This window comes from Oncorhynchus keta, unplaced genomic scaffold, assembly GCF_023373465.1.
Source record: "Oncorhynchus keta strain PuntledgeMale-10-30-2019 unplaced genomic scaffold, Oket_V2 Un_scaffold_6322_pilon_pilon, whole genome shotgun sequence".
Lineage (NCBI taxonomy): Eukaryota > Metazoa > Chordata > Actinopteri > Salmoniformes > Salmonidae > Oncorhynchus > Oncorhynchus keta.
In genome coordinates, this window is record NW_026290979.1 from 62573 (window position 1) to 85019 (window position 22447).

Sequence of the window (22447 nt, forward strand, 5' to 3'; positions counted from 1 at the left end):
GTTTTCTGTCTGTATGTTGTCAGTTTGTCAAGTCAACCAGTGTTTTTGTATCAACTCCTGCTTTTCCCCAGTCTCTCTTTTCTCGTCCTCCTGGTTTTGACCCTTGTCTGTCCTGACACAGAGCCCGCCTGCCTGACCACTCTGTCTGCCCCTGAGCCTGCCTGCCTGACCACTCTGTCTGCCCCTGAGCCTGCCTGCCTGACCACTCTGCCTGCCCCTGAGCCTGCCTGCCGTCCTGTACCTTTGCCCTTATATATATATATATAAACATTGTCACTTCAACAAGGTCTGCATCTGGGCCTTTATCCTGATACAAACAAGAAATAATCTGTGGTGGGAAGCTTTGATAAGAGTATCTAGAGATTTAGGCTATGTATTAGGATATGAAGTCACCACCTCCACAGGTCACAGGGTTACTGAGTGAGGAGGAGGCCATTGTACTATAATATCTCTACCTGGACATAGAGTCTGGTGTGGACGTCCAGGACTTTGGCCTGGGCCTCAGAGAACACGTTCTCCAGCCTCTGTTCCATCATCTGCGAGAACCGACAGGAACGCGGGTCATCTCCTGGACCTACAAAGCGCAAAACTGGAACACACAGAGAACACCCATTGAGATCATAGAACATGAAGAACATCAGGGCAGAGTAACTGTAGATCAATACTCAACCCCATCAATATGAGCTTGTATATGAACACAGAGCAGACTAATGTCCTGCAGCCTCCTTAATAACATGTCTGGTAAATGAACACAGTGCAGACTAATGTCCTGCAGCCTCCTTAATAACATGTCTGGTATATGAACACAGTGCAGACTAATGTCCTGCAGTCTCCTTAATAACATGTCTGGTATATGAACACAGTGCAGACTAATGTCCTGCAGCCTCCTTAATAACATGTCTGGTATATGAACACAGTGCAGACTAATGTCCTGCAGTCTCCTTAATAACATGTCTGGTATATGAACACAGTGCAGACTAATGTCCTGCAGTCTCCTTAATAACATGTCTGGTACTAATGCAGCCTCCTTAATAACACAGGTATATGAACACAGTGCAGACTAATGTCTCCTTAATCCTGCAGTCTCCTTAATAACATGTCTGGTATATGAACACAGAGCAGACTAAATAATCCTGAACACAGAGCAGACTAATGTCCTGCAGTCTTAATAACATGTCTGGTATATGAACACAGTGCAGACTAATGTCCTGCAGCCTCCTTAATAACATGTCTGGTATATGAACACAAAGCAGACTAATATCCTGCAGCCTCCTTAATAACATGTCTGGTATATGAACACAGAGCAGACTAATGTCCTGCAGTCTCCTTAATAACATGTCTGGTATATGAACACAGTGCAGACTAATGTCCTGCAGTCTCCTTAATAACATGTCTGGTATATGAACACAGTGCAGACTAATGTCCTGCAGCCTCCTTAATAACATGTCTGGTATATGAACACAGTGCAGACTAATGTCCTGCAGCCTCCTTAATAACATGTCTGGTATATGAACACAGTGCAGACTAATGTCCTGCAGCCTCCTTAATAACATGTCTGGTATATGAACACAGAGCAGACTAATATCCTGCAGTCTCCTTAATAACATGTCTGGTATATGAACACAGAGCGGACTAATGTCCTGCAGCCTCCTTAATAACGTGTCTGGTAAATGAACACAGAGCGGACTAATGTCCTGCAGCCTTCTTAATAACATGTCTTGTATATGAACACAGAGCAGACTAATGTCCTGCAGCCTTCTTAATAACATGTCTTGTATATGAACACAGAGCAGACTAATGTCCTGCAGCCTTCTTAATAACATGTCTGGTATATGAACACAGTGCAGACTAATGTCCTGCAGCCTCCTTAATAACATGTCTTGTATAAGTGAAAGAAAAACAACATGATCTTAAACATATTCCTCCACTCTAAACCATCAGACCTGTTTTGAGCTGGAGGCTGATAGCTGGGCTGGGTTTCCATGGTGCGGCTGTGTTGGGCAGCGCCGTTACCATGGGGACAAACTGTCGCACGTCACCCATCAGCCTATCCCGGCCGTAGGAGTGAAGTGCCTCGACCACCACAGAGGGCGGGTACACCATGTCTGCTCCAATTACGTGGTAGCCCACCGTCACGTTGGGAGAGCCAAACACAGTCTCCACCTGAGAGAGTGAAATAGGGATCTGTTATCAGGATCAGTAAGCATGATCGATCATCTAATCAACTGGCTGGTTGTAGAGTTGTAGGAGTGGATGTTATGACTGTTTGTGAAACAGAAGGATAGTGAGAGAGGGAGAACAAGAGAGTCTCATAGAAAGAGAGAAGATGGGAATGGGAACATGGGAACGGGAGACGGAATGAGAAAGGGAAGCGAAAACAGAGGACAGAGAGTTGTACATTACACAGAGGACAGAGAGTTGTACATTACACAGAGGACAGAGAGTTGTACATTACACAGAGGACAGAGAGTTGTACATTACACAGAGGACAGAGAGTTGTACATTACACAGAGGACAGAGAGTTGTACATTACACAGAGGACAGAGAGTTGTACATTACACAGAGGACAGAGAGTTGTACATTACACAGAGGACAGAGAGAGAGAGAGAGAGAGAGAGAGAGGTAGAGGGTGGGGGTAGAGAGAGAGAGAGAGAGAGAGAGAGAGAGAGAGAGAGAGAGAGAGAGAGAGAGAGAGAGAGAGAGAGAGAGAGAGAGAGGTAGAGGGGGGGGGAGAGAGAGAGAGAGAGAGAGAGAGAGAGAGAGAGAGAGAGAGAGAGAGAGAGAGAGAGAGAGAGAGAGAGAGAGAGAGAGAGAGGTAGAGAGTTTGTGTGAGAGAAGTGAAACAGATCCCTCATCCTTTGATGACAGACAGTACCACACTGAGAGCCCATACAGTCTTGATATTACCATGAGTCGACAGTATTCCCCTCACAATCAAGCCTTGTTATGAACGGACCCATTCACCATCACTACACCAGCCCAGCCGTTATTCAAAGACTGGGTTTCAGCAAAAGTCGCTGAGTGGTAACGTACCCTCCTAAGTCTATCTGGCCGATGTGAAAGACCATCAATGGATTATCTTGAAGGACTTCAGTCAGTTCAGCATTTTACTCTTTTCACCTCAATGAAAATCTTTGAGCCAGAAGCTTTCACTTTGTTACAATAGCTTTCCTCTGGTCTTGCCAACTGAAAGTCATTAAATCTGCTGCTCCTCGTCGTTCTTTCAGGCCTTCCCCCTCTAGAGCATTCCTAGTAACCATCTCTGTTCTGTAATTAAAAACAAACAAAACATTTTCCCCTGGGACTGACCACTGGATGACTGTAAAATAAATATTTACTCATATTTAGATTAGTGACAACCCAGCTAGCACATTTGGTTCCTTGGAAGTTGTGGGAACATACATGTTTGCCAGTTCTGAAAACATACATTTTAAGGTTGCAGGGAGGTTCTCAGAACATTCTACTATGGTTCCCTGAAAGTTTTCCTGGGAGGTTTTATCAACATTCTGAGGACAGAAATGATAGTTTATTTGAAGGTAAGTAACTGTTTAGAACTCTAAGCATCGATAGGAGACATGGAAATGCATTTGCTCAGGCATTAATCATGCAAGCACATTTATTTTTATGGCACCGCATCAGTGAGATTTGAACCTATGATCTTCTGTTCTCTTAGTATGGAATTAGTCCACTGCAACACCTTAGAATGGAGCTATGATGCTATGTTTTTTACTCATGCAAAGCGGTTCATTTCAGTCTATTTAAACAGACCCCATTTCAAAGGAAACAAGCACTAAGATCAGGTGTGGCCAATTAGTGTGCACGGCCAACACACTTAACAAGAGAGGATAGAATGACAACAGAATGTATAGGTTTTAAAATAACATTCTTTAAACGTTAATGATTTCTTTTCGTTTTTTATGGAAAATTTTCTTAATGTTGTGAGGAACATGACTTTAAATAGAACCACGAGGAAACCTGCAGAAAATGTTATGCTGAAGTACTGAAATTCCCCCAGAAGAACAATGTTTCTTAACATTCTCTGCCCATTCTGAGAACATTACTTGAAATAGAACCATGAGGAAACGTTATGCTGAAGTACTGAAATCCCACAGAAGAACGTTATTTTTTAATTTTCTCTGAACAATTTGAAAACATTACTTGAAATAGAACCACGAGGAAACGTTATGCTGAAGTACTGAAATTCCCACCTCAGAAACATAATGGTTCTCAAAATGTTGTGTGCTAGCTGGGTATCCTGCACCATTCCCAGAGCATTGTGGGAAGGTTGTATGCAAAATAACCATAGGACAAGAAATTAACTTCATGTCCTGAATATAAAGTGTTATGTTTGGGGCAAATCCAACCAAACACATCACTGAGTATCACTCTTCATATTTTTAAGCATAGTGGTGGCTGCATCATGTTATGGGTATGCTTGTCAAGGGCAAGGTCTAGGGAGTTTTTTAGGACAAAAACAAATGTAATAGAGCTAAGCACAGACAAGATCCTAAAGTAAAACCTGGTTCAATCTGCTTTCCAACAGACACTAGGAGACAAATTCACCTTTCAGCAGGACAATAACCTAAAATGCAAGGACAAAAATACCCTGGAGTTGCTTACCAAGACGACATTGAATGTTCCTGAGTGGCCTAGTTACAGTTTGGACTTAAAGCGGCATGGACATCTATGGCAAGACATGAAAATGGCTATCTAGCAATGATCAACAACTAAGTTGACAGAGCATGAAGAATTTAAAAAAGTGCTAATATTGCACAATACAGGTGTGCAAAAGCTCTTAGAGACGCACCCAGAAAGACTCACAGCTGTAATCACTGCCAAGGGTGATTCTAATCTGTATTGACTCAGGGGTGTGAAAACCTATGATATATTTCTGTATTTCATTTTCAATACATTTGCAAAAATGTCTAAAAACATGTCTTTACTTTGTCATTATGCAGTATTGTGTGTAGATGGGTGAATTTGTTCAATCTATTTTGAATGCAGGCTGTAACAAAACTAAATGTGGAATAAGTCAAGGGGTTTGAATACTTTCTGAAGGCCCTGTAGCTCTCTCACTCCAGTATCCCTGCACATTGTAAATATGGTACTGGAACTGACCCTGTATATACAGTGGGGCAAAAAAGTATTTAGTCAGCCACCAATTGTGCAAGTTCTCCCACTTAAAAAGATGAGAGAGGCCTGTAATTTTCATCATAGGTACACTTCAACTATAACAGACAAAATGAGAAAGTAAATCCAGAAAATCACATTGTAGGATTTTTAATGAATTTATTTGCAAATGATGGTGGAAATTAAGTATTTGGTCAATAACAAAAGTTTCTCAATACTTTGTTATATACCCTTTGTTTGGCAATGACAGAGGTCAAACGTTTTCTGTAAATCTTCACAAGGTTTTCACACACTGTTGCTGGTATTTTGGCCCATTCCTCTATGCAGATCTCCTCTAGAGCAGTGATGTTTTGGAGCTGTTGCTGGGCAACACAGACTTTAAACTCCCTCCAAAGATGTTCTATGGGGTTGAGATCTGGAGACTGGCTAGGCCACTCCAGGACCTTGAAATGCTTCTTACGAAGCCACTCCTTCGTTGCCCGGGTGGTGTGTTTGGGATCATTGTCATGCTGAAAGACCCAGCCACGTTTCATCTTCAATGCCCTTGCTGATGGAAGGAGGTTTTCACTCAAAATCACGCGATACATGGCCCCATTCATTCTTTCCTTTACACGGATCAGTCATCCTGGTCCCTTTGCAGAAAAACAGCCCCAAAGCATGATGTTTCCACCCCCATGCTTCACAGTAGGTATGGTGTTCTTTGGATGCAACTCAGCATTCTTTGTCCTCCAAACACGACGATTTGAGTTTTTACCAAAAAGTTATATTTTGGTTTCATCTGACCATATGACATTCTCCCAATCTTCTTCTGGATCATCCAAATGCTCTCTAGCAAACTTCAGACGGGCCTGGACATGCACTGGCTTAAGCAGGGGGACACGTCTGGCACTGCAGGATTTGAGTCCCTGGCGGCGTAGTGTGTTACTGATGGTAGGCTTTGTTACTTTGGTCCCAGCTCTCTGCAGGTCATTCACTAGGTCCCCCCGTGTGGTTCTGGGATTTTTGCTCGCCGTTCTTGTGATCATTTTGACCCCACGGGGTGAGATCTTGCGTGGAGCACCAGATCGAGGGAGATTATCAGTGGTCTTGTATGTCTTCCATTTCCTAATAATTGCTCCCACAAGTTGATTTCTTCAAACCAAGCTGCTTTGGAGTGTGACTGTTTGAGGTTGTGACAGGTGTCTTTTATACTGATAACAAGTTCAAACAGGTGCCATTGATACGGGTAACGAGTGGAGGACAGAGGAGCCTCTTAAAGAAGAAGTTACAGGTCTGTGAGAGCCAGAACTCTTGCTTGTTTGTAGGTGACCAAATACTTATTTTCCACCATAATTTGCAAATAAATCAATTTAAAATCCTACAATGTTATTTAATGGATTTTCTTTCAGATTTTGTCTGTCATAGTTGAAGTGTACCTATGATGAAAATTACAGGCCTCTCTCATATTTTTAAGTGGGAGAACTTGCACAATTGGTGGCTGACTAAATACTTCTTTGCCCCACTGTAGCGTCATACTTTCTCCTGTTCTTCTTATTTCTTATTTATTGTCTGTGATTGTTGGAGCTTATGTTAGTTTAGTGCTACAGTACATTGATTGATTTATTACCGTATCGTTGGGTTTGGAAGAAAGGCATTTCACTACACTTGTGCAAGTGACATTAAACTTCAAACTTGAGAGAGACAGAGAGAGAGACAGAGAGACAGATAGACAGGGAGAGAGAAACATGAGACCTGCAGTACCACATGCCTATGACTCCTGAAGGTTCCTATGACCTTCACATTGGTATCAGTCCCACTTCATTCAGGGAAATAATATTCTACACAGTCCCACTGCACCTGAAAACACACACATACACAAGCACACTCATCAGAAGGTACTCAGACCCAGTGGAGTCTGTGTGGAGACAAACACTCTGTCTGTTACACAGGGATCACATTGCTGCTCCATTCATCTCCAGGCCATATTAGAAACGCATGTTGCTTTTTAGTACCAAATTCATTTCCAGACATTGAAAGGGGTAATTTCTCATGGATGTGCATATACATAAAACATGCTCTCCTCTCTCTCACACACACACACACACACACACACACACACACACACACACACACACACACACACACACACACACACACACACACACACACACACACACACACACACACACACACACACACACACACACACACACACACACACACACACACACTCCCTGCTACCACTGTGTCTCAGTAGTCTCTCTTATCATAACCAAGAGGTCCTCCTGATCCAAAGCCACATTGAGTGGCGGTATTACAGGCTTATTGGGAAGGAGAATGATTCTGGCAAGAAGAGCGGTGACTGTTTAATCCACAGACAGACGGTTATTGTGTTGTATAGATGTGACCATATCATCACTGAAACGAAATAGTGAGCTTTTCAAACCCAGGGGCTGAACGGCTGTATTGAACCTAAACCTGGTAGCAATGTGTTTTGGGGGAAAATATTGCTCCTTTTGCTGACAGTTTGGAATGACATGGTTCTGCATTAAATAAAAGACAACACTCAACATCACACAGCTGAATATCATATCCTATGATCATGCTGTCAGTCAAAACAGAGGAGGAGAGAGGAGAGTTCTGTTGTTAGACTTCTCCAGGTAACTTGGTAACCAGTGGTGACTGAACAGGGCCCTTGGTTTCTCACCTGGGGTCACACAGTTTGCTGTCTTATCTGGTTTTCATCTTGGTGCAGTCCCTAGGATGTGACATCACGACCCCATACCTTCAGGGACATATTCTGTCAGCCTAATTTCTAAATGAATCCTCATCGCTCCTCACAGTTAACCTACATGAGGATCCCTGTATGGTCCTTCCTTATTCATGGAGATCTGCTTCTCTAGGTAACATGCTGTTATTTTAGCTGCTATATCCTCAGATGTGTGAGGTGGGCGTTTTGCCCAGTCTTTAAGGGTGTTTTGCCTTAGTCACTGAGTACAGGTTTTGGCCAAGTACATTTTTTCGCACACAAACAACGACTACATCTCCTCTGCCCAGACCCGCGTCCTCTATCTTAACACACATCCCCTAACGTAGCAGGCGTAAGAGAAACACCTGGAACTAGATCCCCTATATTCTGGTCTGTTCAACCAATTCAGTAAATGTGGAGGAGGAGTTATGTCGCCCTGCGGTCACCTTGTTAACGTCCAAAAGCAGAAGTCAGATCACAGGCTCTCTTTTTTCATTTCCCCTGAAAACCAGAACATCCAGTTGTTGAGGACTCAGCAGAGGCTACACCACACATGAAAGACAGCAGAGAGAGAGAGAGAGAGAGAGAGAGAGTGATATATATATATAGAGAGAGAGAGAGAGAGAGAGAGAGAGAGAGAGAGAGAGAGAGAGAGTGATATAGAGAGACAGAGACAAAGACAGCGAGAGAGATAGAGAGATAGTGATATAGTGAGACAGAGACAAAGACAGAGAGAGAGAGATAGATACATACAGAGAAAGAGAGGGTAAGTGTGAGTCCTACTGACCTGAGCCTGGGCAGTGGTGTCATTCAGAGCTCTACTCAGAGCCTGGGTTAGCCCTCTACGCAGGTTCTGTCTCTGGATGCTGTCCAGGCGGTTCCTTCTCACATGGATGGTCAGAACTGTAGAGACAAAAATATGAGAGGGTGAGAGAGAGGGGGTGGGAGAGAGAGAGAGAGAGAGAGAGAGAGAGAGAGAGAGAGAGGGGGGGGGAGAGAGAGAGAGAGAGAGAGAGAGAGAGAGGGGGGGGGAGAGAGAGAGAGAGAGAGAGAGAGAGAGAGAGAGAGAGAGAGAGAGAGAGAGAGAGAGAGAGGGGGTGGGAGAGAGAGAGGGAGAGGGAGGAGGAGGCAGGGAAGAGAAGAGAGGGAAGGCATATTCTATTTGGAAAATAGAACTACTGTATATATAGACAACTATATATCTGTGTATTTACAACCATAACCCCAACTACGACCAACAATGTAACAATCTGTTGAGAAAAGGTTCATGGCATTCTTTTTTCTGTGTCTCTTACTTGTTTTAACCCAGATCTTCTCTGTGACGTTGCACTGCCGGGGTGGAGCCTCCGTGGTGGTGGTGAAGGGGAACGGGGTGGTCGTCCCTCTGGGTTTGGTCTTTGGGATTGGAGGTGACAGTGTTCTCCTGGAGGCTGGAGCAGTGGTGATTCTGCGTGTTGTTGTCGTGGTTGGGTTCTCTGTGATTGGCTGTGTTGTGATTGAAGCTATGGTTGTGGTGGTCACGGTCGTGAGCTGGAGGGATGCAGTCGTTGTGTCCTCTCGAGGGGTCAAAGGTGACACCTGTGATGTTGTGAGTGCAGGCATGTCGCCTAAGGTGAGGTTCCCTGTTTGGGATAATCTGGTCTCGTTGTCTTTGGGGAAATGAACCCCTGTCTCTCTGGATGTTCCCACAGTTAACTCCTCCATCGCTGTCTCTGTAACAAGAACAGAAGTCACACTCACTTCCTCTGAGAGATGGGAGGGGAATGATGATGTCACACTGGATGCCAGGGCAACTAATGATGATGTAACACCACGAGACATGAGTGCGGAGAAAGATGACATACCAGTGGACAAGTGGACAGTGGATGATGATGTCACGCTGGATGCCAGGGAGCTGGGTGATGAAGTCACACCATGGGACATGAGGGCAGAGGATGATGATGTAAGAGCAGGTGACAAAAGGGCAGAGGGTGATGACGTCATACCAGTGGAGGGGAAGACACTTGATGGGGATGGTGACATCACACTCAACCCAGAAGTGGATGATAATGTTGAATCAGAACGTTCCATGGAGAGGGAGGACAGACTGGGAGCTGTGGTGGGACTGGACACACTGTTGATGTGAGATTGGTGTGACACAACGGATGATGACGATGTCATTGATAACAAGGCGGAAGATGATGAAGACACTGGTGATGATGATGAAGATGGTGATGGTGATGATGGTGATGGTGAGGATGATAATGATGATGATGATGAGGGTGATGGTAAGTCTACTTGTACGTTCATTGTTGAGTTAGTATGTCCCGTATCCATAATGACATGTTCATGGGGTGCAGGGGTATTCAGAACTGTTGCGTCAGAAATAGTGACAGATTCCGTCGTGCTTACACTTACATTCCTCTCAGACGCTGTATACTTGTTCTGATGGGCAGATGAGAGGTAGATGACGGCTGAAATAGTCACAGAGTTATCAGTTGTGGTAGAGACTGGCATGGACACTGATAATGCTGATGTTACCCCCTCTAACAGGGGAGTGTTGTTCTCTGGCATGGACTCTGATAATGCTGATGTTACCCCCTCTAACATGGGAGTGTTGTTCTCTGGCATGGACACTGATAATGCTGATGTTACCCCCTCTAACAGGGGAGTGTTGTTCTCTGGCATGGACACTGATAATGCTGATGTTACCCCCTCTAACAGGGGAGTGTTGTTCTCTGGCATAGACACTGATAATGCTGATGTTACCCCCTCTAACAGGGGAGTGTTGTTCTCTGGCATGGACACTGATAATGCTGATGTTACCCCCTCTAACAGGGGAGTGTTGTTCTCTGGCATGGACTCTGATAATGCTGATGTTACCCCCTCTAACAGGGGAGTGTTGTTCTCTGGCATGGACACTGATAATGGTGATGTTACCCCCTCTAACAGGGGAGTGTTGTTCTCTGGCATGGACTCTGATAATGCTGATGTTACCCCCTCGAACAGGGGAGTGTTGTTCTCTGGCATGGACTCTGATAATGGTGATGTTACCCCCTCTAACAGGGGAGTGTTGTTCTCTGGCATGGACTCTGATAATGCTGATGTTACCCCCTCTAACAGGGGAGTGTTGTTCTCTGGCATGGACTCTGATAATGCTGATGTTACCCCCTCTAACAGGGGAGTGTTGTTCTCTGGCATGGACTCTGATAATGCTGATGTTACCCCCTCTAACAGGGGAGTGTTGTTCTCTGGCATGGACTCTGATAATGCTGATGTTACCCCCTCTAACAGGGGAGTGTTGTTCTCTGGCATGGACTCTGATAATGCTGATGTTACCCCCTCTAACAGGGGAGTATTGTTCTCTGGCATGGACACTGATAATGCTGATGTTACCCCCTCTAACAGGGGAGTGTTGTTCTCCGTGGTTCTCTTCTGTGTAGTGGAGGATATAGAAGCCACCAGATTGGCTGGCGTCAAACTCCAGGGATTGGGTAATGGTGTCACTTTAGAATATGTGACAGATGTGTGTCCAACAAAGGTATCCTCTCTCCCATTTGACATCAGTGTAGCTGCACCAGGGGAGAATGCTCTATCAGGTGAGTGAGAGGAGACAGATGGACCAGGGGAGAATGCTCTATCAGGTGAGTGAGAGGAGACAGATGCACCAGGGGAGAATGCTCTATCAGGTGAGTGAGAGGAGAAAGATGGACCAGGGGAGAATGCTCTATCAGGTGAGTGAGAGGAGAAAGATGGACCAGGGGAGAATGCTCTATCAGGTGAGTGAGAGGAGACAGATGGACCAGGGGAGAATGCTCTATCAGGTGAGTGAGAGGAGACAGATGGACCAGGGGAGAATCCTCTATCAGGTGAGTGAGAGGAGACAGATGGACCAGGGGAGAATGCTCTATCAGGTGAGTGAGAGGAGACAGATGGACCAGGGGAGAATGCTCTATCAGGTGAGTGAGAGGAGACAGATGCACCAGGGGAGAATGCTCTATCAGGTGAGTGAGAGGAGACAGATGGACCAGGGGAGAATGCTCTATCAGGTGAGTGAGAGGAGACAGATGGACCAGGGGAGAATGCTCTATCAGGTGAGTGAGAGGAGACAGATGGACCAGGGGAGAATGCTCTATCAGGTGAGTGAGAGGAGACAGATGGACCAGGGGAGAATGCTCTATCAGGTGAGTGAGAGGAGACAGATGGTAGAGAAAGATACCTACTACGTCCATTGAGTCCCAGGGTTTTAGTGGAAAGTCCTCCTGTATCAGAGGTTATGGTATTAAAATATGTGGACCATGATGTTGAGGACACACCAATTGTCCTGTCTGTATCAGAATGAGAACTATGCTCATTTATTAATGGTGTCTGTGACGGAGTAGGGTATTCCCTCATGACGGTGGGACTTTCTGACATTGTAGAGAGAACATATTTTCCCCTTATTGTGCTTTTCGTTCTGTGGGAGACAAGTTTAAGAGGAGTCAGAACAGCCTCTGCAGTGTTAACATATGCAGGGATATCAGTGGGGCGTGGATAAGGAGAACCTTCAGAGTCGGTCCCTCTGGAAATCAAGGAGTTCTCTGTAACATAAGAGGAGGGTGTTGGAGAACTCATTAATGGGGGTATTCCCTTATAAACATGAACACTTAGGTCTGTGATGTAAGTGGAGGAATCCTCAACTATAGCAGAAAGGGGCCAAACGGAGCCAGTCTCTGTGTTCTCAGCAGGCGTGTGTGTAATATCAGCAGAAGCATCAAGTGGTGTCAGATGTTCAGGTGAACTAGAGTGGACCTGGGCTGTGGAGTGGACCTGGGCTGTGGAGTGGACCTGGGCTGTGGAGTGAACCTGGGATGTGGAGTGAACCTGGGATGTGGAGTGGACCTGGGCTGTGGAGTGGACCTGGGCTGTGGAGTGGACCTGGGCTGTGGAGTGGACCTGGGCTGTGGAGTGGACCTGGGCTGTGGAGTGAACCTGGGCTGTGGAGTGGACCTGGGCTGTGGAGTGGACCTGGGCTGTGGAGTGAACCTGGGATGTGGAGTGAACCTGGGATGTGGAGTGGACCTGGGCTGTGGAGTGAACCTGGGATGTGGAGTGGACCTGGGCTGTGGAGTGGACCTGGGATGTGGAGTGGACCTGGGCTGTGGAGTGGACCTGGGCTGTGGAGTGAACCTGGGATGTGGAGTGGACCTGGGCTGTGGAGTGGACCTGGGCTGTGGAGTGGACCTGGGCTGTGGAGTGGACCTGGGCTGTGGAGTGAACCTGGGATGTGGAGTGGACCTGGGCTGTGGAGTGTGTTTGAAAAGTGTGATCTGTCTCGCCTGTCGCAGTAGGATCGGGTGAGCCGACAAACAGTGAGGTCCATGTTGAGGACATGTCTCTCTCTGCTGTATCAGGGGACGTTTCAGATAACATTTCAGTTGACATTTCAGAGGAATTTACAGGGGACATTTCAGCTGACTTATCTAGGGACATTTCAGGGGTCATATCAGGGGAACCTACCTCAGACCCTGTGCTAACAGAAATATACAATAGCCTTGTTTGAAACTGGGTCGCTGACGGTGAGGTAGCGCGAGGCGTCGCTAACAGCACTACAGGTCTGTGTGTAGATGTGGTTCCTCTAGAGCCAGACTGGGTCAGTGCATCATCAGTTCTGTGGAGACTAGAGACAGTTGGGTTAAAGTAAGGGTGCTTGGTGGTCAGGATGATGGAGAGGGTGAATTGGGGATCCTGGGGTACTGTTGAGGGACTAGCATGCAGGGTGGGAGAGGTTAACGCCCGTGTCAGGTGCTGAGCTAAAGTTGATGGATCAGTGACCGGAAGTGACATCAGGCCCGTGTCAGAATTCAAAGAAGGAGTCAGCGAGGTTAGAGGGGTCAATCCTGCGTCTCCAAGGGTTACGCTACTAGCAGACATGGGCGAGTCACTCAGTGTTCCAGATACAGAGCTGAGAGTGGAGTCACTCAGTGTTCCAGATACAGAACTGAGAGTGGAGTCACTCAGTGTTCCAGATACAGAACTGAGAGTGGAGTCACTCAGTGTTCCAGATACAGAACTGAGAGTGGAGTCACTCAGTGTTCCAGATACAGAACTAAGAGTAGAGTCACTCAGTGTTCCAGATACAGACCTGAGAGTGGAGTCACTCAGTGTTCCAGATACAGAACTGATAGTGGAGTCATTCAGTGTTCCAGATACAGAACTGAGAGTGGAGTCACTCAGTGTTCCAGATACAGAACTGAGAGTGGAGTCATTCAGTGTTCCAGATACAGAACTGAGAGTGGAGTCACTCAGTGTTCCAGATACAGAACTGATAATGGAGTCACTCAGTGTTCCAGATACAGAACTGAGAGTGGAGTCACTCAGTGTTCCAGATACAGAGCTGAGAATGGAGTCACTGAGGGGGTGACTTCTTGTCTGAGCAGTTGAATCCAAGCTGACTTCCCCTCCTGCTCTTCCTCCCTCATCATTATTCCTATTGGGGTCAGGAGCACTTGGGCTGGTGTGCCCTGTGGCTGTTACTAAATCACTGGGATATGTTGAGCTCTGAGGAGATGCTGTGCTCCAGTAAGAGCCTGTTAACTTAGCCACTGTGGTGTCTGAGCGGGGTGAGCCGGTATCTGACAAGGTTGGTAAGGTGTTAGATGAGATAGGGAAATATGTTGTCGATATTCTGGTCGTCACAGCCGGCGACACACTTGAATCTACAGCATGAGAAGGCACTGAGGTAACTGCTACAGGCCAGGAGCTTCTTATAAAAGCCGTCTGACTACCTGTCCATGTCTTATCTCTTTTCGCCCTGTTTGGTGTTGCACTGATATATTCCCCTCTGATGAGACTAGGAACTAAATATCCTTGTGGGGGAGTAGGTGGAGGTGACATCAATGCTGAGCGGACAGTTTGTAATACGCCCCGTTGGCTTTGATTAGCTTGACTGTCCTGGACACGAGAGGAGAGAAGTAAAGAGCTTGTCTCTCTGTTGTTAGTGAAAACAGTCCTGGTCCGGCGGCTGTCTGATGATCTGATGGTTCTGGCTGAAACGTTGAAAGGGACGTTTCCAGAGGTAACACTAGTAGAGGTGGAGTGGCTTGGTTCTGTCTTTGCTGGTTTCCATGTTGTGAAAGGGCTGGCGTCGATTTTGTTTGACGATGTTGTCCTTTGTGTCCCATACAGGCCATGGGATTGAAGCGATGCTGGAGCTGCAGACTCCTGAGTCCTGACTTGTGATTTGGTGCCACTGGTCTCTGTGGTCACTCCTCTAGTCAGTGATTGGTGAGTGGAGTCAGAGAGGGGAAGTGGTAAGCTCTTTGTGACTGTAAATATATCTACATCTAAACTAATGCTGGATTGGATTGGAGGATTCAATGATGTTTTATTCAGAGGAAACACAGATGACACTGATGAGGCTGTTTGTGTCACACTGACAGGGTTAGACAGGCTTGAGATGTCATAGGATAAAGCAAAGGCTGCTGTTATTAACCATTCAGATGAGGATGCTGGTGATAGTGATGATGATGGTGATGATGGTGATAGTGATGATATTGCTGATGATGATGATGATGGTGATGATGATGATGATATTGCTGCTGCTGCTGATGATGGTGGTGATGATGCTGATGGTGATGACACTGATAGTGATGATGCTGGTGATGATGATGATATTGCTGCTGCTGATGGTGGTGATGATGCTGATGGTGATGACATTGCTAATGATGATAATGGTGGTGATGATGATAGTGATAACATTGCTGCTGATGATGGTGATGATAATATTGTTGATGATGAGAACAATGTATGTGCTGATGATGACACTGCCCTCCAATCCCCAGTCATGAAGGACGCCACTGATGACACTGACATTGATGACGCCTTGGTCTGGTGAAGCATGCTGGGAGTCAAACCTGAGCTGTCAGACAGGTCTCTGCTCGGCTCCACAGAAGAAGAAGAAGAAGAGAAGGGAGCAACCGAAGGCCACAGGCTGGTTTGGTTGTTGTCCTTGGTGATGGTTGGCGAGGTCTTGGATCGGACCAAGCTCAGTGGGTGTTTGTCCGCCAGCAGGGTCAGTATGGAGGAGAAGGCAGGCTGCTCTCTCAGGCCCACCCCCTCTGACACAGCCCTGCCATCTGGTTGGACGACTGATAAAGGCTCCTCATCCACCAACAGTAAGCCGGCCAATGGATGAATGGGATGGGCGGAGGCTGTTGTGTCATTGGTTACATCAGAAGAACCAGAGGCGTCGTAGTTTGTCTCATCTGGAATAGAGCGAAAAGGGAAGCAAGGGGTCAATGCTGGCTACTTCTACCATGGAGGGGTCAATGCTGGCTACTTAAACCATGGAGGGGTCAATGCTGGCTACTTAAGCCATGGAGGGGTCAATGCTGGCTACTTAAACCATGGAGGGGTCAATGCTGGCTACTTAAACCATGGAGGGGTCAATGCTGGCTACTTAAGCCATGGAGGGGTCAATGCTGGCTACTTAAACCATGGAGGGGTCAATGCTGGCTACTTAAACCATGGAGGGGTCAATGCTGGCTACTTAAACCATGGAGGGGTCAATGCTGGCTACTTAAACCATGGAGGGGTCAATGCTGGCTACTTAAACCATGGAGGGGTCAATGCTGGCTACTTAAACCATGGAGGGGTCAATGCTGGCTACTTAAACCATGGAGGGGTCAATGCTGGCTACTTAAACCATGGAGGGGTCAATGCTGGCTACTTAAGCCATGGAGGGGTCAATGCTGGCTACTTAAACCATGGAGGGGTCAATGCTGGCTACTTAAACCATGGAGGGGTCAATGCTGGCTACTTAAGCCATGGAGGGGTCAATGCTGGCTACTTAAACCATGGAGGGGTCAATGCTGGCTACTTAAACCATGGAGGGGTCAATGCTGGCTACTTAAACCATGGAGGGGTCAATGCTGGCTACTTAAGCCATGGAGGGGTCAATGCTGGCTACTTAAACCATGGAGGGGTCAATGATGGCTACTTAAACCATGGATGGGTCAATGCTGGCTACTTAAACCACGGAGGGGTCAATGCTGGCTACTTAAACCATGGAGGGGTCAATGCTGGCTACTTAAACCACGGAGGGATCAATGCTGGCTACTTAAACCATGGAGGGGTCAATGCTGGCTACTTAAACCATGGAGGGGTCAATGCTGGCTACTTAAGCCATGGAGGGGTCAATGCTGGCTACTTAAACCATGGAGGGGTCAATGCTGGCTACTTAAACCATGGAGGGGTCAATGCTGGCTACTTAAACCATGGAGGGGTCAATGCTGGCTACTTAAACCATGGAGGGGTCAATGCTGGCTACTTAAACCATGGAGGGGTCAATGCTGGCTACTTAAACCATGGAGGGGTCAATGCTGGCTACTTAAGCCACGGAGGGATCATTTTAAAGTTTAAAGTTTCAGAGTGAGAGTGTGTCATTTTATTTCCATTTAGAGCAAAACCATTCAAACACTTTTTCCATTTTGCCTGGGATTCAGAAATGAGTTATTTGAAGAGAGAGAATAGCAATCAGAATCCTTACACTGCAGGAGCCATTGAGAATCTACAACCCCTTTCATCCCCTGAATAGAAATGTTGATGCTTCCCCTCCTCATTTAGAAAGCATTGAAGACTAACAGTGTCAGACACATTTCAGTCTTAAAGCACATTCATTCACGTTGAATTACCTAGTGTGTATACTAGATTGAAGCTAACGTGACCAAAGGGCTGAAATTGTATGAAATGTCCTCTGAATCATGTACATGCATTAAAAACATCTTGATGTCTATTATAAAAATAATCTTATTAAACCTGTATTTTATTATTATTATTATTATTTTTTTTACCTCAAATCGTTTTAAAGTACTAATGTCACAGAGAGAGACATCTGGTTCAGGTGTCACAAACAAGCTGGCAGTGATAACAGCTCTAAGATGGCCGTCTGGCTGTGAGGCTGGCACTAGTCCGCCCCTCCTCTCCATTCTCAGCACGTCCCCAAACTTCCTCTACACATCTGTCTGGGGGGTTCTTTTATAGATTTACAAGCCTGTCACATCACCTGCTGTATGTTTCACCTGGCAAGGTGGGTGCATCCAGCAAATGCACACACACACACACACACATACACACACACACACACTTTTTAATACCCAAATCTTGAAAATCAGTGTTAAGATCATCATGTCTCCCACAGACAAGTATCCTATCTACTAAAACTGCGTTGTACCACACGTTTAAACTGACACAGACCATTTGATTTGTTTTAACACCAGGTAGTTCTACTCAATACCCACACACACAGATCAGGACTGTTTTACAATACCCACACACACACAGATCAGGACTGTTTTACAATACCCACACACACACAGATCAGGACTGTTTTACAATACCCACACACACACACAGATCAGGACTGTTTTACAAAACCCCCACACACACAGATCAGGACTGTTTTACAATACCCCCCCCCACACACACACACACACACACACACACAGAGAGATCAGGACTGTTTTACAATACCCACACAGACACAGATCAGGACTGTTTTACAATACCCACACACACAGAGGGGGATTGTTTTACATACCCAGCAGAGGGTTTGGCTTTTACAATTTCACACACTGACCCCTCGGGCATAACATTTCTCATAAACTTTGCATCGAACAAAAGTCATCTAAAAACTATTTTTTCCCAGACATTTTCCCACCGTTAAATTACAATTGTAACGGGATATCATAAACATGCATAAGCTCAGTGAAATGCCAATATCGACAGCCACTTGTTTTCAATGCATTCTGAAATGTCACCGATACCCTCAGACAATTCATATTACATGTCCATATAAGTGGGTTCCAAGACAGACCATCTTAATAACTGAGAGGGAGGTTGATAAACAGTTTAAAACCTTTATTCATTACAAATAATAAACCCCCTTCACACTTCATTCATTTGAGCCTACACTTAACATGTTTTGATGTTATTTGAGAGAGTAAGTGCTAGAGAGAACCCAGGATCTACTGCCTGTCACCATTCCAACATGAGAGGAATCTTCCTTTCCTGACCCCCCTCTGGTCTGCTAGATGGGGGCTGGTCTGGAGCGAAGGTGTGCGGTCCACCTGCAGTTTGTCACCTGCTCCGAGACAGCTGAGCATATGGGACACAGCCACAGAAGAGAGGAAAGGAGAGGACAGAGAGGGGAGAGTAGAGAGGTATAATGGAATAAAGAGAAAAGCATATGGGACACAGCTCCAGTAGAGAGGAAAGGAGAGGACAGAGAGGGGAGAGTAGAGAGGTATAATGGAATAAAGAGAAAAGCATATGGGACACAGCAACAGAAGAGAGGAAAGGAGAGGACAGAGAGGGGAGAGTAGAGAGGTATAATGGAATAAAGAGAAAAGCATATGGGACACAGCAACAGAAGAGAGGAAAGGAGAGGACAGAAGAGAGGAAAGAGAGGACAGAGAGGGAGAGTAGAGAGGTATAATGGAATAAAGAGAAAAGCATATGGGACACAGCAACAGAAGAGAGGAAAGGAGAGGACAGAGAGGGGAGAGTAGAGAGGTATAATGGAATAAAGAGAAAAGCATATGGGACACAGCAACAGAAGAGAGGAAAGGAGAGGACAGAGAGGGGAGAGTAGAGAGGTATAATGGAATAAAGAGAAAAGCATATGGGACACAGCAACAGAAGAGAGGAAAGGAGAGGACAGAGAGGGGAGAGTAGAGAGGTATAATGGAATAAAGAGAAAAGCATATGGGACACAGCAACAGAAGAGAGGAAAGGAGAGGACAGAGAGGGGAGAGTAGAGAGGTATAATGGAATAAAGAGAAAAGCATATGGGACACAGCAACAGAAGAGAGGAAAGGAGAGGACAGAGGGGAGAGTAGAGAGGTATAATGGAATAAAGAGAAAAGCATATGGGACACAGCAACAGAAGAGAGGAAAGGAGAGGACAGAGGGGGAGAGTAGAGAGGTATAATGGAATAAAGAGAAAAGCATATGGGACACAGCAACAGAAGAGAGGAAAGGAGAGGACAGAGAGGGGAGAGTAGAGAGGTATAATGGAATAAAGAGAAAAGCATATGGGACACAGCAACAGAAGAGAGGAAAGGAGAGGACAGAGAGGGGAGAGTAGAGAGGTATAATGGAATAAAGAGAAAAGCATATGGGACACAGCAACAGAAGAGAGGAAAGGAGAGGACAGAGAGGGGAGAGTAGAGAGGTATAATGGAATAAAGAGAAAAGCATATGGGACACAGCAACAGAAGAGAGGAAAGGAGAGGACAGAGAGGGGAGAGTAGAGAGGTATAATGGAATAAAGAGAAAAGCATATGGGACACAGCAACAGAAGAGAGGAAAGGAGAGGACAGAGAGGGGAGAGTAGAGAGGTATAATGGAATAAAGAGAAAAGCATATGGGACACAGCAACAGAAGAGAGGAAAGGAGAGGACAGAGAGGGGAGAGTAGAGAGGTATAATGGAATAAAGAGAAAAGCATATGGGACACAGCAACAGAAGAGAGGAAAGGAGAGGACAGTAGAGAGGAAAGGAGAGGAGCAACAGACAGAGGGGAGAGTAGAGAGGTATAATGGAATAAAGAGAAAAGCATATGGGACACAGCAACAGAAGAGAGGAAAGGAGAGGACAGAGAGGGGAGAGTAGAGAGGTATAATGGAATAAAGAGAAAAGCATATGGGACACAGCAACAGAAGAGAGGAAAGGAGAGGACAGAGAGGGGAGAGTAGAGAGGTATAATGGAATAAAGAGAAAAGCATATGGGACACAGCCACAGAAGAGAGGAAAGGAGAGGACAGAGGGGGAGAGTAGAGAGGTATAATGGAATAAAGAGAAAAGCATATGGGACACAGCAACAGAAGAGAGGAAAGGAGAGAAAGGAGAGTAGGGACAGAGAGGGGAGAGTAGAGAGGTATAATGGAATAAAGAGAAAAGCATATGGGACACAGCCACAGAAGAGAGGAAAGGAGAGGACAGAGAGGGGAGAGTAGAGAGGTATAATGGAATAAAGAGAAAAGCATATGGGACACAGCCACAGAAGAGAGGAAAGGAGAGGACAGAGAGGGGAGAGTAGAGAGGTATAATGGAATAAAGAGAAAAGCATATGGGACACAGCCACAGAAGAGAGGAAAGGAGAGGACAGAGAGGGGAGAGTAGAGAGGTATAATGGAATAAAGAGGTATAATGGAATAAAGAGAAAAGCATAATGGGGACACAGGACACAGAAGAGAGGAAAGGAGAGGACAGAGAGGGGAGAGTAGAGAGGTATAATGGAATAAAGAGAAAAGCATATGGGACACAGCTCCAGTAGAGAGGAAAGGAGAGGACAGAGAGGGGAGAGTAGAGAGGTATAATGGAATAAAGAGAAAAGCATATGGGACACAGCAACAGAAGAGAGGAAAGGAGAGGACAGAGAGGGGAGAGTAGAGAGGTATAATGGAATAAAGAGAAAAGCATATGGGACAGAGTTGATGGCAAAATTGGAAAAGGTCATTTAAACTGTTGTTCTGTCTTCCTGAGGACAATCACTGTCCCTCTAATTGTCTGAAGCTGCTGTAGTTCAGTTGGTGCCTGTTAGCACAGTGCTATAGACTCTGAGGCCTGGCTACTGAATGACCTGTGAATGACAATTACAGCTCTTTGTCCCCACACTGCTGACACACAGAGACAGGCTGCATCCTAACAGTTCTAAAGTTACTGTATCATGGACTATAGTACCGTATCTGGAGTCTAACAGACTGTATAAAGGTCTGTATCATGGACTATAGTACCGTATCTGGAGTCTAACAGACTGTAGAGAGGTCTGTAACATGGACTATAGTACCGTATCTAGAGTCTAACATACTGTAGAGAGGTCTGTAACATGGACTATAGTACCGTATCTAGAGTCTAACAGACTGTAGAGAGGTCTGTATCATAGACTATAGTACCGTATCTAGAGTCTAACAGACTGTAGAGAGGTCTGTATCATGGACTATAGTACCGTATCTGGAGTCTAACAGACTGTATCGAGGTAGAGGTCTGTAACATGGACTATAGTACCGTATCTAGAGTCTAACAGACTGTAGAGAGGTCTGTATCATGGACTATAGTACCGTATCTAGAGTCTAACAGACTATCTAGAGTCTAACAGACTGTATAGAGGTGGGTGGGCAGTTCAACATCTGGCAAATGGAGGTTAATGAAACAAAACAACCCCTTTCTTTGGACGTGTGGCCTCATGAACTATTCTCCATTCCCAACTCCTACATTGGTCCATATTCTTATGACGGAGATATCAATATCAACAATTATGCTACAGTGCAGTACGCCATTGTCCCTCTACATTCAAATATGGTGAAACAATTCCTGACAACCCTAAAATGGAAAGGTTAGCCATGTGCAAAGTGAAGAGGTAATGGTGTCCAATAGGAAAAAAGACAGCTGTGATTATGATGCATACCATTTCTGACCGAGGGACAGGAGCTTACAGGAACAGGCTGACTGAGCCCTGTCCCTCTCTGGGCATCTCTACATACACACAAACAAGATACAGACCTCATTTCCACACTCTATTTATTCCCCAGCCAGCCAGCGGTGCCATCTCTGAGCAGCCAGGACGGAG

At 45.7% G+C, this 22447-nt stretch overlaps 1 protein-coding gene across 1 annotated transcript in view; it reads right to left on the reverse strand.

Annotated features, from left to right (window-relative positions):
* Positions 1–22447, reverse strand: part of LOC118378947 (UPF0606 protein KIAA1549L-like) — a 127596-nt gene that overhangs the window by 52038 nt on the left and 53111 nt on the right. The window contains exons 2-6 of the mRNA XM_052517254.1: positions 15733–16083; positions 9154–9570; positions 8646–8761; positions 1944–2163; positions 456–589 (exon numbers count right to left, since the gene is read on the reverse strand). Coding sequence (XP_052373214.1) covers positions 456–589; positions 1944–2163; positions 8646–8761; positions 9154–9570; positions 15733–16083 — 1238 coding nt within the window. The remainder of the gene's footprint in view (positions 1–455; positions 590–1943; positions 2164–8645; positions 8762–9153; positions 9571–15732; positions 16084–22447) is intronic.